The sequence below is a fragment of the Bacillus rossius genome (genome assembly GCF_032445375.1).
Source record: "Bacillus rossius redtenbacheri isolate Brsri chromosome 4 unlocalized genomic scaffold, Brsri_v3 Brsri_v3_scf4_1, whole genome shotgun sequence".
NCBI classification, from domain to species: Eukaryota; Metazoa; Arthropoda; class Insecta; order Phasmatodea; family Bacillidae; genus Bacillus; species Bacillus rossius.
The window spans coordinates 6,483,899-6,501,082 of NW_026962010.1; the positions used below are offsets into that span (position 1 = coordinate 6,483,899).

At 40.6% G+C, this 17,184-nt stretch overlaps 2 protein-coding genes across 4 annotated transcripts in view; one reads left to right on the plus strand and one right to left on the minus strand.

Annotated features, from left to right (window-relative positions):
* The window catches only part of LOC134541503 (WD and tetratricopeptide repeats protein 1), a 35,403-nt gene extending 20,972 nt beyond the window's left edge, over positions 1–14,431 (minus strand). The window contains exons 1-6 of one of the 3 annotated variants that reach the window (XM_063385000.1): positions 14,306–14,431; positions 13,954–14,127; positions 7,402–7,532; positions 7,206–7,317; positions 3,811–3,998; positions 1,536–1,737 (exon numbers count right to left, since the gene is read on the minus strand). In XM_063385000.1, the coding sequence (XP_063241070.1) occupies positions 1,536–1,737; positions 3,811–3,998; positions 7,206–7,317; positions 7,402–7,532; positions 13,954–14,019 (699 nt within the window). In that variant the 5' untranslated portion in view covers positions 14,020–14,127; positions 14,306–14,431. Of the gene's footprint in view, positions 1–1,535; positions 1,738–3,810; positions 3,999–7,205; positions 7,318–7,401; positions 7,533–13,953; positions 14,128–14,212 lie in introns of all 3 variants that reach the window. The other 2 variants (XM_063384997.1, XM_063384999.1) reach the window with 2 other exon arrangements.
* The window catches only part of LOC134541502 (probable ATP-dependent RNA helicase DDX10), a 35,528-nt gene continuing 32,696 nt past the window's right edge, over positions 14,353–17,184 (plus strand). The window contains exons 1-2 of the mRNA XM_063384996.1: positions 14,353–14,682; positions 14,760–14,951. Coding sequence (XP_063241066.1) covers positions 14,530–14,682; positions 14,760–14,951 — 345 coding nt within the window. The 5' untranslated portion in view covers positions 14,353–14,529. The remainder of the gene's footprint in view (positions 14,683–14,759; positions 14,952–17,184) is intronic.

The following is a 17,184-nucleotide window of genomic DNA, read 5'->3' on the forward strand; positions in this document are numbered from 1 at the left end:
CAGTGATACCCCGCTGCTTCAACATCATCTTCATGGAGTCACCATTTTCTTCAGTTTTCAAAAGATCAGCAACACCTTGGAGGAAAGGCAATTAGAGCATCGCATAAAGAACATATATGGTTTTCAGGTACAATAATTTAGGAAATTGGGAAAAAAAAAAGTTATGGCCACGGAGCCATTATATTCAATCAAGCTTCGTATTACAAACGAATAAAGGGTGTGTATAGTGTATACCCATGATGACATAAGTGGTACATATAGGCAATGACTAGTTACCTACAAACTATCTATAAAAAAAATATTTTTAGTTATGATGAATGTAGTATTTGAAGAGTAGACGAGGAATTGTGACATGATGCAGAGTGGTGCTACCAGTACAGATGTGGGCTTGAAGAGTATAGACAAGAAGCGTGATGCTACCTGTACAGAGGTGGGCTTGAAGAGTACAGACAAGAAGTGTGATGCTACCTGGACAGTAGTGGGCTTGAAGAGTACAGACAAGGAAGCGCGAACCTACCTGGACAGTAGTGGGCTTGAAGAGTACAGACAAGGAAGTGCGACACTATCTGGACAGTAGTGGGCTTGAAGAGTACAGACAAGGAAGCGCGACGCTACCTGGGCAGTAGTGGGCTTGAAGAGTACAGACAAGGAAGCGCGACGCTACCTGTACAGAGGTGGGTTTGACGAGTTCAGACAAGAACCGTGATGCTACCTGTACAGAGGTGGGCTTGAAGAATACAGACAAGAAGTGTGATGCTACCTGTACAGAGGTGGGCTTGAAGAGTACAGACAAGAAGTGTGACGCTACCTGGACAGTAGTGGGCTTGAAGAGTACAGACAAGAAGCGTGATGTTACCTGGACAGTAGTGGGCTTGAAGAGTACAGACAAGGAAGCGTGATGCTACCTGGACAGTAGTGGGCTTGAAGAGTACAGACAAGGAAGCGCGACGCTACCTGGACAGTAGTGGGCTTGAAGAGTACAGACAAGAAGCGTGACGCTACCTGTACAGAGGTGGGCTTGACGAGTTCAGACAAGAAGCGTGATGCTACCTGTACAGAGGTGGGCTTGAAGAGTACAGACAAGAAGTGTGATGCTACCTGTACAGAGGTGGGCTTGAAGAGTACAGACAAGAAGTGTGACGCTACCTGGACAGTAGTGGGCTTGAAGAGTACAGACAAGAAGTGTGACGCTACCTGGACAGTAGTGGGCTTGAAGAGTACAGACAAGAAGTGTGATGCTACCTGTACAGAGGTGGGCTTGAAGAGTACAGACAAGAAGTGTGACGCTACCTGGACAGTAGTGGGCTTGAAGAGTACAGACAAGGAAGCGTGATGCTACCTGGACAGTAGTGGGCTTGAAGAGTACAGACAAGGAAGCGCGATGCTACCTGGACAGTAGTGGGCTTGAAGAGTACAGACAAGGAAGCGTGATGCTACCTGGACAGTAGTGGGCTTGAAGAGTACAGACAAGGAAGCACGATGCTACCTGGACAGAGGTGGGCTTGAAGAGTACAGACAAGGAAGCGCGACGCTACCTGGACAGTAGTGGGCTTGATCATGCGGCGGTCGTAGACGCGGACGTAGGGGTCGTTGGCCCCCACCGCCAGCAGCTCCGGGCGGCGAGGGTTGATGGCCAGGCACTTGGCTTCAGCGTAGCGCCCCATGTGGCTCAGCAGGTTCACCAGCACGTTGCTCACCTCTCGCGAGCACGAGTGAGGCATGCGCAGGTCAAACTGCCTGCCACACACACCACTCATGCCTTGATGGAACATCCTCTCACACAGACAAGGTGACTGTGCCACTGGCACACCTTATCTAGTATCCCAACTTCAGATTGAAGTAACTCATTTTTTTATATGACAATTTGTACTAACCATAACTGTTATTTTTTTTTTTTTTTGTAAATGTGAAAAATTTCACAGCATTACAGTATGTCCTAGCTTTGCAAGAAAACTGACTGAAGATTGGTTGTACAGAGTGGTTGAAGGAAGGTCCCTCCACCCTCTGTAACCTCGTCTGAAGTCCTGCTAGTTACAGTGTGGTCAGCCTGACAGTTGGTGATTGGCGCTCAGGCTCAGTCCGGCCAGTAGCACCTGCCACCACCCAACACCTGTACCTAGCCACAGAACCTCACTGAGGCTCACTATCACTGCAGTGGTGTGTTCTTCAGGAACAACCACTCAGACTGAACCCCTGCAACACGACTACAGCTACACTGGAACGAGGAGGTATATACCTGGTTGAATATCAATATCTCTTCGATTGCATGCAACGCGCGCTCTCTGTCGATGTTTGATGGCCCGCACTCTTTTGTGATAAGTTTGCAATCGGCGAGATATCGATATTCGACTACGTGCGCGCGCTCTATACGGGAAGCAACATAACCAAACATGAATGATGCCAACTCGCGCTGGCTATATGTTCATAAGCGGTACACCGCGGTGATGCAGACGATCAGATAAAGGAAATAATGTTTAAAAAATGTCTTAAAAAGAAAATTTACACGTCGGACAAGTTCGTATTTCCGTTAATTAAATAAGAAAGGGTAATTTCCGAATAAATATTAGATTTCTACTTTAAAATACATTGTTTAATACGGAAAAGATACCTACACAAAGCGCTCGGCATCTAATAGCGGGACCAAAAACATCATTCAACGTTTAAGCGAGAAATTTTTTCATCCCAATTTTGACGGCCAAAAATATAGGTGTGACGATTACGCGCATGCGACGATTATGCGATAAAAGAGGGTATAACATGAATTTTTTTTAAAACGAAATTGGTTAAGAATCTGGCTCTAGAACCTGCATAATAGAAACAATGTTTAGCCATGCTTGTAATTTTCACTTATTTTATGGTGTATTTTTTGTTTACTCTCAGCAATATAGTATTGTGTTACAGATTTTAAGTGTCTTGCAACAAATCATTGAAGTATTTGATCAACGCTACTGTGTATGGTATGTTATATTGTTTATAATTTTGAGTGACAATAAAAATGACAACCATGAAAAAATATGCTTTTTTTTTGTAACAAAATAAAATCTTGGCTTACTTTTATACCATATGTTGTTAAATTATGTCCTGTCATTGCCCCAATTCAATATAAATGTGTTATATAAATGCACACATAAGTCTTAACACATAATTTACTCACCAGTCACAACCTTGAAACACATACGACGCTAGGTTTTCGACACTTAAATCAATACAAAGTAAAAAAAATCACAAATAAACTGAACAACGTCCAGTATTATATAACCAGGGTAAGTGGGTGGTAAGTTGGTGGTAAACTCAATCAGAGGTAAAATTTCCTCAATATATTTTTCACGCCCTTACATAACATTGATAAATTTCGAACATGCCGAAATGTTTCCAAATATACTAGCATCAGCATTGGAATATTTTTAATTAACGTTAAGTAATATGAAAGCGTGAAAAGATTAATTTCAAAAATTTTACCGTCCACTTACCTTATCGCTGATTTACCATGTCTTATCCCACGTACTTTGCCATAGAGGATAAACATGCACCACAAAAACATGCAGGTGGATTAAGCAAGGTCCCAACATTTTTATCTTTATCAAGAAATGTGATTACATTTCTCATTACTCCCTTACGCTCTCTATGTATACATAGTTACATCTTTCTTCTTTCAGAGTTGATTTCATCAAAAAGTGAGTATGATTTGACGGGGCATGGCAGCATACTGCAATGTCCGCACCACACCGCACAAAGCACAGGCTACGTGTCGCAAGGTCGCCACACGGCCGGGGGCCGGGGGCCGGGCGAGGGAGGCAAGGGGGCACCCACATGATGAGGCCGTCCTCGGCCGCGCTCCAGAACATGTAGGGCACGTTGGGGGCGGTGGCGAGGCGCTTGACCCGGCCCGTGTGGCAGCTGCACATGTGCGTGGTCTCCCCCAGGTTGATGTCGTGCACGCGGATCCGCGAGTCACCGGCGCCCGTCACCAGCACCGCGTCCCCCGACTTGGGCAGGAACTGCAACCACACCCGCCCGTCTCTGTCGCCCCGCTCGTCGCTCACTACCAGCTGTGCTTGTTCACTCGTTGTCAACACCATGCTAAACATTGTTTTACTTTTATACATCTGGAGCATTCAAGAGCAATCCACGTAATTACTTAACATGGGCTTACGTAATTAGAGGCCGGTAAGGTCTCCGGCGGTGTTTCTGAATGGCATCACGGCGTCATGGCACTTCAAACTTTCAAACAATTACGTTGTTTGAATCAACGTGGCGTCCGGCGCATTGCATGATGGGATTTAGAACACAGCCAAAAAAGTAATTTCATCCATCCCAGATAGGGGGGCCGGTATCACCTGACAGAGAGACAATAAAGCTCATAAAATACTGCAAAAAGTGTGCAAAGACACCCGAAACGTGTGTAATGAGTTGCAGTAATACAATCGTGCAAAGATTATGTAAAAAAAAAAGTGTGATGTATACGGTAAAAGCAAACTATTTGTGATGGTTTGTAGGTCCAACGACCACACGCCTGGTTCGTGGGCCAACATGTCCTCCGAAAGGGCAAAACAGCGATTCATTGCTAATATTATGTTATGTTGACGTGTGCTAAGGAAAATCAGGCATGGGAAATTTTATTTATGTTTTTTCTACAATAGCATAGGTAATTCATTTTTAACTTTTTTTTTTAGTATGAATTACATTAATACAGCTGAAAAAAATAAATTAAAGTTATTTCCAGCACTAAGGATTCAAAAATGAAGGTACCTATTTATACAAAAAAAACCAGATAATTTTTGGATGAGAAACTAAAAATGCAAAACAATTCACCTGTGAAATTCTACCCCTCTTCCCCCCTCCCCTCTTCTTCCCCCCTTCCCGACATCATGCTTTATCTGGCCTCCTCTCGTTCCCCTGCTGACGCTGCTGTGCATGTGTGCTGTGTTTACTGCGGCTACCAGCTGATGCTCCAGACTCCGAGTCTGTGCCCCTGACCAGGCGTGGCCTCAACGTATGTTTCTTTGCTTACTTGCATGGTGGTTGCACTTTACCTTAATTCATGTCCTCCTTGTTCTAAATTACATTTCGGCCACCCCCTTTTTAAATTATTGGTGGTGTATAAGTTTTGTGTGCATCTGTGCACATTAATTTTGATCCATTTGTCCAAAAAATACCCAGAGGCCATGCTGGGTCAGGTGAATTTTCCGTGCGGTTTTGTGTTTTCGTGCTTAAATTTTGTTCTAAATTTTTTGGTCCTTAGTACCCACTCATCCATTAACTTGTTCACATGTTTAATGTATTTTCTTTCATATTGAGTCATTTTTCGGGTCTTGACTTCAGGCCCCCTAGACACAAACAATTGTTTGTGACAAAATTCTTTGATACACCCTTGTTATTGCAACTTGAAAAATGTAACTTACTGATTTCTTTGCTGGTTTTCAGATACATCTCGGAAACAGTGTGACCAACCACTGTGATGCAGTGCAAAGACCTTGCACTCGAGAATACTTGTGAACACTGCCTTACTGTATAGTTTACAATGCTTCTCACAAATTAACTTACTGGTGGAATAGTTTTATTAATCTGTCGTGACTAGGGATGTAAGGGAACGAACAAATTAATTGTTGGAGTGGGCGCCACCACGTGATGTGGGCACGTGGACCTGGCGGAGACTCCCTTCAGGGCGTGACGTGACCCGTGTAGGGCTAGGCTCGGTTCCCTTAGCACGCGATACCGCTCCAGTGGGCTCTTCAGGCGTCCCACACGCCTCGAGGTTCGGGAGCAGGGACACGTGGTCACTCGACTAAAAATCACACGTTCGACGTACTCCTTTTATTTCAGCAACGTTACAACACGTCTCCAATCGCGCTACACCTACATACACTATGAAACTGTTAAAATGCCAATGGCGGGAGAGAATAAGTTTAGAGGCTGACCAGGTCACCTCGTGGCCTGGCCTCATTTGTTTAGGACGCGGTTCGTGATTAAATGTTTGAATTGAACTTAAATATTTATTAAAACGAGTCGGCCACCCGGAGTAGGCCTCGCAGATACAAAAAAGGTTTAAGAATGATAAAAAGTCCGGCGGATGTTAAAAGATCAGTTGATTAAGAAAAATGTGAAGTTGCGTGGTGCTCACCAAGCATCCCGGGTGATGAACGGAAGCGACTGAAGAGGCCGGGCAGCATGGTGGCCGGAAAGCACCGGTTTTACCGTTAGTCTCTCCTGTTATTTATTAATACATATTTTAACTAAAACAATTACACTAAAAATTCCATAATAAAATTATAACAAAGTTTCCTTAATTATTTCAGTTGAGTATTGATTATTTTAATTATGATTATGGTTCACACTAGTTGAGGGTAGTTCCATTGCCTGCCACGTGGGGCGCTGCACCGTCCTTACAACTAGCACTTAAAAAATAAACACTTAGGGAATATTATTTAAAGAAAAGACAGTTAGGTAAACCTAAAAATTGAATAATAAAATAAAAGGGGTTGTGGCACAGACTCTACCCTCGCCTCTTGTCGGCAGCCTCACACACGCACACACACACACCTGCACACGGGGCGGGAGGTTTGAAATAGAGGGTGGTGGTGGGAGGAGAGGGGTGGCGACGGCGTGAGGCACATCGGGCTCAGGGAGGGCGTAGCCTCGGTCGACGTCAAATCTTATACTGATATATCTAACATACATTTTTGTTATCATGCGATCTCAAAGGAATAGAAGCCTTGGTACATTCACAAGGGCAGTGGCAGTTTATTGGTCGATCACTCGCATCACAACCCAGATGATCCCAGTGTGATTCGCAACGTGGCCAGATCCAGATCTTTCACAAGTGGAAACATGGGAGACTTCGTGAGCCAGGGGGTCTTCTGGCAGCTGTCCTGTTTCCCCCACACAATGCATTCTCACCTCAACACCTCAACGTCTACAAGTCAGTACATTCCCATCTATATATGCCTCACTGTGTTTTATAGTGACGCACGAAGCATCAACATTAAAAAGCTTAAACAATATACACTTCCAAATGAATGAGTTTGTGAATTTAACATTTTTTTTTTTTTTAATTTTTAAAATATGAGTAATCATTACAATTTGACTAAAACGTCATGGTGAATAGTTATATTATAATGATATCTAACCTATCACTCCATCTCCAACTCATTCACAACCCATCCAGACACTAAAAGAAGTTTTAAAAGGAAAGTTGAAGTAATTACCTTTACAGAAAATATATTTCCATGGTGGCCAGTAGTTATGGTGTGAATTTTACGGTATCTAAATGGATCCCACAAAATAACTTGCACATCATCCGAGGCAGATGCCAACGTCCTGAAAACACGATAAGAGAGTTTTTAAAAAATGTGTCTCAAATACACAAACTGCAACTGTTCGTAATGCATTTGTAATGCTCACGTTCCACTTTCGTTCCATTCAAGGCAGTTGACGCAGCCATTGTGACCTTCCAACTCTTTTTCCAAGCCCAGCCGCTTCACAAAATATGTTGTCGCATGCAGTTTCTGCTGAAGGTTGTAGCACAGAGCATCCTGAAAACAAACACACATCAGTTTGAAGCTATGAAGATGCATGGGCATTATGTTTTAAAAATATACAAAAAAAAATCCCATAGAAGGGCTTTTAAACATTTCCAAACATTGTATAAAAAAAGCTGTAACTATGTACTCCGTTGCAATAAATATGTTATCTTAAAACCACGTCACCACCGATCAAAATCAAAAAGTCACCGCTCATCAGTCACAAGCCAAAGAAGCGCTTAGTGCAAAACTGATGATCGACAAATCTTGTTGGTGCGAGGTCACATGGCACTTACATTAACCCTTTCAAATAGTACTCTGCTGAAAGTGTATAGCTATGGATACATATTACAAAACAATTGGTTTAAAATCACGAATGTTTGGTCACCAAATGACATTTTTCACCATCGCAAGCCAATCGCAAGAAGCTCTCTGCCTTTCCGTTTTCTCTCATCGCACTGACGCCCTTTGTTGTCAGTCATGCACCCTCGCATGCAAGACGAGCCGTTCCAGCAACAGTTTGCTACAGATCGACACACTGTCATATTTTCATAGTATTTAATATGCTATTGGTAGTGGCTGTGAAATAGCTTAATTGAACATGTTTCTTGAACTGCTTATTCCAACTGAGATGTTGTGACAAGCATTCTGCAGAGATAAATGGTGTCAAGAGTTAAGATGCACAAAGAACATTCTATCTTTTACATCAGTTCTTTAGTTTTACACATTGCTCTTTAGAGAAAACACTGCTAGCAATCAATAATAAACGGGTTTGTAAACGAGACTGCCATCAAGTATCCACCTGAAGAGATAGGCCACATGCTGGATCGCACACTCACGCTCACGAGCACGGAACGGTACCCAGTGGTTCGAGCCACTCTGACCCTGGACGTCGGTCGCCCATGCCTATAGCCCTACAGGCCATGCTGGCAGGGAGGTCTTTAAAGACGGACGAGATGGAGCAACAACAGAATGTGTTTTTAGGGGGAAAAGGAGCAGCCTCGGAACACTCACCAGCTCAAGGCGACGTCTACTACATTTGAGAAAAGGAATGCTATTACAAGAGAGGTAGTAAAAAATACAATACTGTATGACACATTAAAAAAAAAAACCTTGAAAATAAGAATTACATAAAAATCCTCCTCCTCCATAGTGATGCTATTTGAACATGAACATGAAGATATGATTATAAAAGCAACAAAGTCAAATAAAACGAAACTGTAAACACAAGTTAACTTCAAGAACACTAAGCGAGAGCCAACAGTGTGTTCAAAAACACCAATTTTACAGAACCTCTTCCACAGCCAGGTAGTAAAATGAAAAAACCCATGATGACAATTTATATATTCTCATTCATATAATTTGTAAACTGTAATTGTTTTAAAAAATTGGTTGTCTGTAAAGTCGGTTTACGGACGATAGTTTAACGTGAAAACGTCATAACAAAACATTGATGAAATGATTGATCCAGAAGAAAATGAAATATCATATTCGGCCTGAGACTGAGCCGTAATAGGTTTTTGCAACCAAACCATTTACGCATTAAAAATATTCTATTCTTTGAGGAAGAAATTTTTTTTAAAATTTGAATCATTTTATTGAATTATCACCTTTTTGTATGGATACAAAGGAGTGAAATTAAATGTACAATTTAATTAATAAATTTACTTTTATTTGCATTCATTAATTCAAATATATTGTTACTATTGAAATGTTGCGTGCACCGTATTTATTTTTACAAGTACAAAAAAAATTTGTACCTGGCTGGATTCAAACTGACATCCTTTGGATTAAAAGTTTGCGACGCTGACCGAATAGCCACGAAGCCATACTTGAAAATTGGTAGTTTCAAATGTTATATATACATATTTATAAACTTTTTTTAGGGTAGGGGAATAATATTATTTTGTTTTTATAACACGATTTTATAACAAATACGCATCCCAAATACACCAAACTTATTTATAATGTGTTACAATAGTTTTTAAAACTTTGTGCAAAAGATCCCGGGTGTAATTTGAATTTTTATGTGTAACTGTAAAACACCATTGTTGGTTCAAAACGTATTTGAATATTCAACATTACTTTTAAATAACCGTACCGATTGTGCTGAAAAATGGTGGACGATCGTTAAATTACATAATATTAATAATTCAAACGACGAAAATATGATTGAAAAGTCAAATCGATGGTTGTTCCAATCAAGTTGGAGAGAGATGCCACGCATGCGTACAATGAGCATGAAGAGATGCCACGCATGCGTACAATGAGCAAACAGCACACATCCGTAGTGGGACATCCGTAGTGGGACACTTTTTCGTGCGTGCAGCCGGCGTTCATCGATTTATTAGACGTTGTCACGTCAAAATACTTAGGCATATACTGCTGAAAGCTGATGATGTAGAGACAACAGTGAGTGGAGTGCATTCATGATGTGTGTAACACCAAATATGATGTTTGGTAGTGACTTGCAGCTGAAGTGTGCAGTGATGGTTGTCGCTACCACTGGACTAAACGTGGAGGGTAACAGAGGCGACCAGGAGCCTGACGACATGGGGCAGCCCCCCACACTGCAGTAAAACTACTGCTGTGACAAGCTAGTCTCCCCGGGCGAGGCGATCCCGACACACGTCCTCGGCAGAAGCACATCATGCAGGGCCGCAACTAGGGAGAAGCAAGCTTGGCATACGCCCCGGGCGCAAAGAGCTGTGGGGGCGCCAAAATCACCAGGTTGCATTGTAATTCCTGCTACAACTGGTAACTGGAAGTTACAGTAGCATAGAAACTGTTACATGTAATTATGGAAAATGCTTAAATAGCACCATTTTTCCGTGGGAGGGCCCCCGGACATCCGCTTTATTGGTGTGGTATGTACAAAAAAAGAATCCATTCATGCCCCGGTTGCCAGAGACTCTAGTTGCGACCCTGACATCATGTAGCAGGAAGTTGGATAACTAACTAATTAACTAACTTTAACTTAAATCAATGCAAACTGAAGTTTTAAACTGTTCTTTTAATTAACACATGGAACTGTGGAGCATAAAAACAAGTAGCAATAAACAGCGTTCAGAGCCCGTTAGGTAAAGTCTCTTATAGGCTTCAGTATGTTTAACTGGAAATAATGTAAAATTTATAACGTAGTGCTTCGTAAGATAACTGTGCCATAAAAATGTATGTTTTCATAGTGATAATTTGGGGTGTATTAAATGGCAGGATAGACGCAGTAACACACGCGGAAGACAGAAGTGTGCGACTAACTTGAGCCTAGCCACGTACTAAATAACGCTGCATGTCTGTAAGCTGAACTCAAGTAGGCCTGGGTCTTCTGCATCTCAGGTGGACTAGAGGCTAACTGGACGAAAACAACCCACTTGGGCTGCCAGGATATTTAAAGAGACAAGCAAAGTACACCTGTTATAACTAATTTAAAAATAAAAAAAGGATAAAAAGAGACTGACCTAGGAAAAAGACTTTTTTTTTTTTACAAAAATAAGTGGCATGATTCTCAAGTAGTAATTAAGGATAAGGATAATTGGTTCAATCCAACCCCAAGAATCACTCACTTTACAAGATTAGTTTATTTTATTGCATTTTATTGCATACATTACATCTTTAATGTGCATCCAAGTTTTCACAAAGATACTGGACAAGTCGTAATACAAAAGTGGTTCAATGATCAAAATGATCTTGGAGCTATTGTCACATTAAGACTTTTTGCACAACTCTACTAGATAACATTATGTGGGGTCAAGTTCACTACATGATACCAAGCATTGCAGGTGAATTCTATTAGGTGGAAAGAAAGAAGGGGAAATTTATGATGTCATGGAAGTTAGCAAATGATAACAAACTTAACTGGAGGAATGAGGGAAAAAAATAGTAGGTATGTAATAGTGGCCACAGTGAAAATAAATACAAACAATTGTGTGAGTTTTGCAGTGATGGTAGAGGCTGTGGTATGAGGAGTGAGTAATAAGTATCTTCATAAAGTGAACATAGTGTTACGAGCGCAGACACCAGGTTCGGAGCTGGCTGGCGGCCACGTGCCGTCCACTGACGTAAGGCATGCCACGTGTGCCTGGCCGGATTACAAGGGTCCTCGCTACCCCCTCCCCCAAGCATCGTCCCACATCGGGCTATCATCACCTTCAGCGGCCTGGGAATTGCGCGGGCCGCCGCGCGAGTGGCGTGAATGACTGTTTGGGCGTCTGGTAGGCACGGGAAGATGCGACTCAACACAGTCCCTCTCGTTGGTTCTGGAAAGACGACCCACTAGTACTTAAGCAGAGACGCCGGCCTCCATGGGAGTTCCGAGCGAGTCCCCCTCGATAGTTCCGGAGTTCCGAGAGTTCGCAAGCGAAGGGAAGTGCAACATCGGGGAAGTGGGTGAGAACCCCCCCCCCCTCCCAACAGCCCAGAGTGGCGCAATGCGGATCGACGGGACTGTGAGAGTGCGACTGAGTGGCGCGAGACTGTGTGTGTGTGGACAGGCGCGAGGTAAGGGGAGAACCACTGTTGAGCCTAACTCCAGTGAGGAGTGCGAACTGTGAAACTTGACTGACATTGTGTGACTTGCGAATAAACATTTTTAAGTGTCTGTGATTTGAGATCAGTCATTTTTAAGTACAATTATTTATTAATGTAAATATTAGTAAATTATAAAACTGTAATAAAACTTAATTGGGCTATCCCTTATGAACCCAGTTCTCCCCAAATAGGTCGTAACATTTTTGTGTCAGAAGTGGGATAGCCCTAATTAAATAATTTACGAATAGTGAATAGAGATAAAAAAAATAACTAGAATTTAGACTTTTGATATTAAAATTAATGTTAGCAACTGTGGTTAGTTTGAGTGTAGCTGTAGTAAAGATAGTGTTAGTTATCAGTAGAAAAGTAGGTTAGCTTGTAGGTCAAAATACACTGTAGATCGTAGGACAGTAGTGATAGTGATAGAATGGTAGTGTATGTGGACAAGAAAGATGGCTGCCAACCAGCTTAAGCAAGAAGAGGGGCCAGGAGTAAATGAAGAACTGCCTAGCGGAGATGAAGAATGCTATGAAGATTGATATAGAGGACCTCATGAAGAACCAAGAAGAAATGAACAAACCAGCATCCAGTTGGTAGGCAAAGTGCAGTTGGAGCAACGTCCAGCAGAACACGAAGAACTGACGGCGCAACAGCTAGCTCAACTCAATCAGGCGCAGCGGTAACTGAAGAGTGCCGTCGGATGTTCAAGGAAGCTACATCTGCTACGAAACGGAACAGTTCTTCCGGAGACGTAAAGGTGGAAGGCATGACTGGTCACCCAAAATTCAAGCCACCCACCTTTGATGGCCAGTCGTCGTGGGCTGTCTACAGGTGACAGTTCGAGGCAGCTGCTGAAGTGAATGGCCGAGACGAGGAAGAAAAGGCTAGGACACTCGTCTTGGCCCTGCGAGGAACTCCACTAGAGCTGCTGCAGACCATACCAGTTACAGAACAGAATGACTATGGAGACCAGGTGGGATTGTGGTATACAATATAATACCGTAGGAAATACATCTTCGGTATCATGTTCTACACTAGAATAGGTAGGTAGAGCTATAGTAGGTATATAATATGACCCCTGAAAGTTTGTTTCATAAAGAAAGATATTTAGTGCGAAACAAGCATGTGAATGCTCCCTGCCTAAAACTCCCATATTCCCGTGCTTATCCCGTACGAACGTAGGGGTGGTATGATGCCAGTGCACCGTGTATGGTGACATCATCAATATTGTTATGGTATTGGGATCTAGACTACTTCCCATAAGCGCAACAATCGTTGAGTGGTCAAATCACTTGCATTCCACCAAGACAACCTACACTCCATTCCTGGCAAGTTTAAATGAGAATTTTTCGCAAGTGTAAATGTGGCATACGTGGATTTTCTCAGGGTAAACCCATTTCTTCCACAAATTTATTCTGTATTAACATCTTATCATCTTTCATCTTCTCTAATGACCTCAATGTTGATGTGACTTTAAGCTAAATTCATTTCATTTACTATGTTATAACCTACCTTTAGCCCACCATCCCCTTTAGTACAGGTACCAAGTCTCTCACTGTTACTTCCTGCCAGGTAGATTATGCCCGCAGTAGGAGTTATTACTTGGCTTTGGGAGGTATTCACTCATTAACACCCTCTTCAGGATTTCATCTCTATTTCAACAAATAATCCACGGCTCCACGTATTTACTATCCCAAGAAACTGTCAACCCCTGTTTCCCAAACAGCACACACGTTAATTCAACCACAGGGATCGTGATGGAGTGGTGAGGTTTGGAGCACCATTAGATAACCAAACATGTCTATGAAATCAATATATTTTGTAGACAGTTGCAAATAATATTAACACAATGTATAAAGCAGTGCACGATTATCTGTGATTTAACCTCACAACAGAATTAACTCACCCTTGTTTCTCTTTGCTGAACCAAGCGAGCTATGTTGCAACCGGATGGAACTTGTTTTCTATTCATTTTTTTAAAAAAAGTCTATAAACAAATAAAACGAACTTGATCATAAAATACACATATTTCAAATTTTTCCTGCATTGTACTTTCACCTAAGCGTCAAATCGATATCCCCTGTAAAATATATACAAATATGTTAAAACAATATTTCATGGCAGGTAAACGCAAACATTCATATTAATTGTGTATTTCAACTAACGTAAAAAAAAAAAAATCACATTTCGTTGATATTTCACTTTATATACTCCGTGTCAATATATATTTTGAACAGTTAGGTTCAAATAAGACATACAGTTAAGAATGAAAAATAATGCCATTTAACAACACTGCTCTTTAAATGACAACAGGCTTCGAGGACCCAAAACAACAGTCAGCTGCAAACTATCCAGATAGACATCAAAATATCTCTCCAACGTGCAACAGAAAAACTGAAAATCCCTTTACTTTTACTGTAGAAGAGAATTTTTATTTGTACACCTGTCATTTACGCTGCTCGTTTATTAACTTTTAGCAGTCATGGCAGCTTCTAGTGCGACAAATGTGCTTGCGAAGGGCAAATCTGTACCGAAAAAAAAGAAAACTAAAGTGAAATTGTTTAAAAAAAAATCAAATCGGTTTTTAGTTGAACAAAATGAACGCATAAAAAAACTCCAGGAATTGTATGCTGCAGTAAGTTTCAAAATTGTATTAGGTTAGAAACATGTATTGATTTCTATTTTCTAATATTTACAGGTAAACTGTTTCAGATTGATTCGTCTAAAGTGAAGGAGTTTAAGGACTTTCCACTCTCGCCAGAGACTCAGCGTGGCTTGAATGAAAATGGTTTTCTTACGCCGACAGAAATTCAACGTGAAAGTATTGGGCTTGCGCTGAATGGTCGGGACATTTTAGGGGCCGCAAAGACAGGCAGTGGAAAAACCCTTGCATTTCTGATACCGGTAATGTATTGAATATTGTGCTTTGTATACTGTATAATTTATATAATAAAGACTTGTCTGAGATTTGTTCAGTGTTTTTGTACAACTGAAAACAAAATAATGATTTAGCTACTGAATACATTAATAACCAAACAAAAATTCTATTAAGATTAAATCTTAACGTCGCGACTTTTCCGTAAATAAACTAATAAAATTCCAAGGAATTGTGTTTTTCATTACTACAGACGTTCCTAGTTTTACCCAGAAAACAATTATATATTCATACTGGTTTCTGAGAAACTACCATTTATAGGTTACATTACAAAGTTTGCATTGATGCTGCTGCCATTTTGTGCTTTAGGCCCGTTCCACAATGACACGGAAACGAAGACGGATTTCACGGAACAGCTTCTACAATAGCACGCAAACGGACCTGCTCAGCAGCGCTGAAGTCTTCCGTTTACATTACTCCATTAGACCAATAGGAGCACATTATTTATTCACTGCAGTTGTCAAGCTACAGTTGTGTGTTCATGTTAATTAAGATATTAGTTTTGACTAATGTTTGTTTGTTTCCGTATTTCTCGACTACTTTTTTTTTATGTGTGAACAACAAAACAAGATTTGTTTTGAAATTTGAATTGTGCACGTGGGTTTCATCATGACAAATTTTGATGAACTTTTAATTTTCATGGTTAAAGATATACCTGCTATATATGACAAGACGGAGGAGGACTACTTTACCACTGCCACAACACAAAAAAAAAATTAAATAACAAATTGACTTACTACATTACCAAGTTTACCATACATTTAGATTTAACAGGTAGTTCACTTGATACTCGTAGTTTTCAGTTACGTCATGCTCGCTCTTTCTTATTGGCCGAGATTTCTTACGGGTCCGTGTATTGTAGAACGAGAAAAATACGGACGGAACGGAACAATACTCCGTTTTCGTCTCCGTTTCCGTCTGTTCCGTTTCCGTGTCATTGTGGAACAGGCCTAAACGGCATTACCAATCCTGTGGTTCTTCATATATAAGAATGTGTATATTTTGAATTTGGATATTTTTAGGCAGTGGAAAGTAAATAATTTAAAAAAAAAATGCTAATTCTTACTGTGCATCCAAATCCAAGCATCAATCCTTGACAGGGATGTTTTTAGCACTATGAAGGTACGTAGTGATGATGCAATAGAACGTAACCTGACATAAAAAAAAATTATTAAGTGTGATGCACATGACAGTTAACTTTTTTATGTCTGGTTATGTGCTGTTATATGTAACAAGTTGGCACTTTTTGCCTCCATACTGCTAAAAATAAATCCCAGTCAAGGATTGATGCTTGGGTTTGAATGCACAGTAGGAACTCATGTAGTTTTTAAATTTTATTTACCTTCCATTGCGTCACAAAATCCAAATATAAAGTATACTTGTGCCTATATATAGAGGGCCACAGAATCAAGTTGCTACGCTAAAGCACTGCAGAGACTATCTAATGGAACCTATAAAATGTAATTTCTCAGAAACCAGTAGAAATTTGGAAACACTGTTTTCAGGATAAAAAGAACATCTTGAGTGTTTGAAAAAAAAGTTGAAATTTTATTTACAGAAAAGCAGAGTCGTTAGAATGTTTCCCTATTTAGTTGCTGTAGTGAAGTAATGGTACAGCGATATGTCTTTAATCTGGTATTCTATAGTCCAGAACATTCTATAGTCCAGCACATTGTATAGTCCAGCACACTCTGTAGTGTATCACATTCCCAATTTCAATTAAAATATAGCAGTATAGAAAAGCTATTATGAATTATGCGTCTCATAGAGATGCAGCAATTTATATCAGTTAAAGACCACATTTATTTTTACGTACCCAATGCAGTTTCAATTAGTCACAAATCCTCATAAAACAGCAAAAAATGTTGTTCATTTCGGGGCAGGGAATGGCAGCACCGACTGATTTTCTTGGTTTTGTCATTACATAATAGTTAGGTGAATATGTGTAGTACCTGTATTTGATATTATTGCTGTATACAGCAATAATATCAAATACATACATATATCTTTATGAGAAACAAATAGGTACATAAAGGTAGGAAGCACTAAGAAATGTTATAATTAGTAGTTTATATGACAGACTTCACGACAAATCAAACCTTATAAAATGTTTTTTTATTTTTATCTTTCGTTACTTCCTTTTACTCAGGGGTTTTTCAAAAATTCTACTTAATCCTTTTTTTATTACGTTTACATCCATCG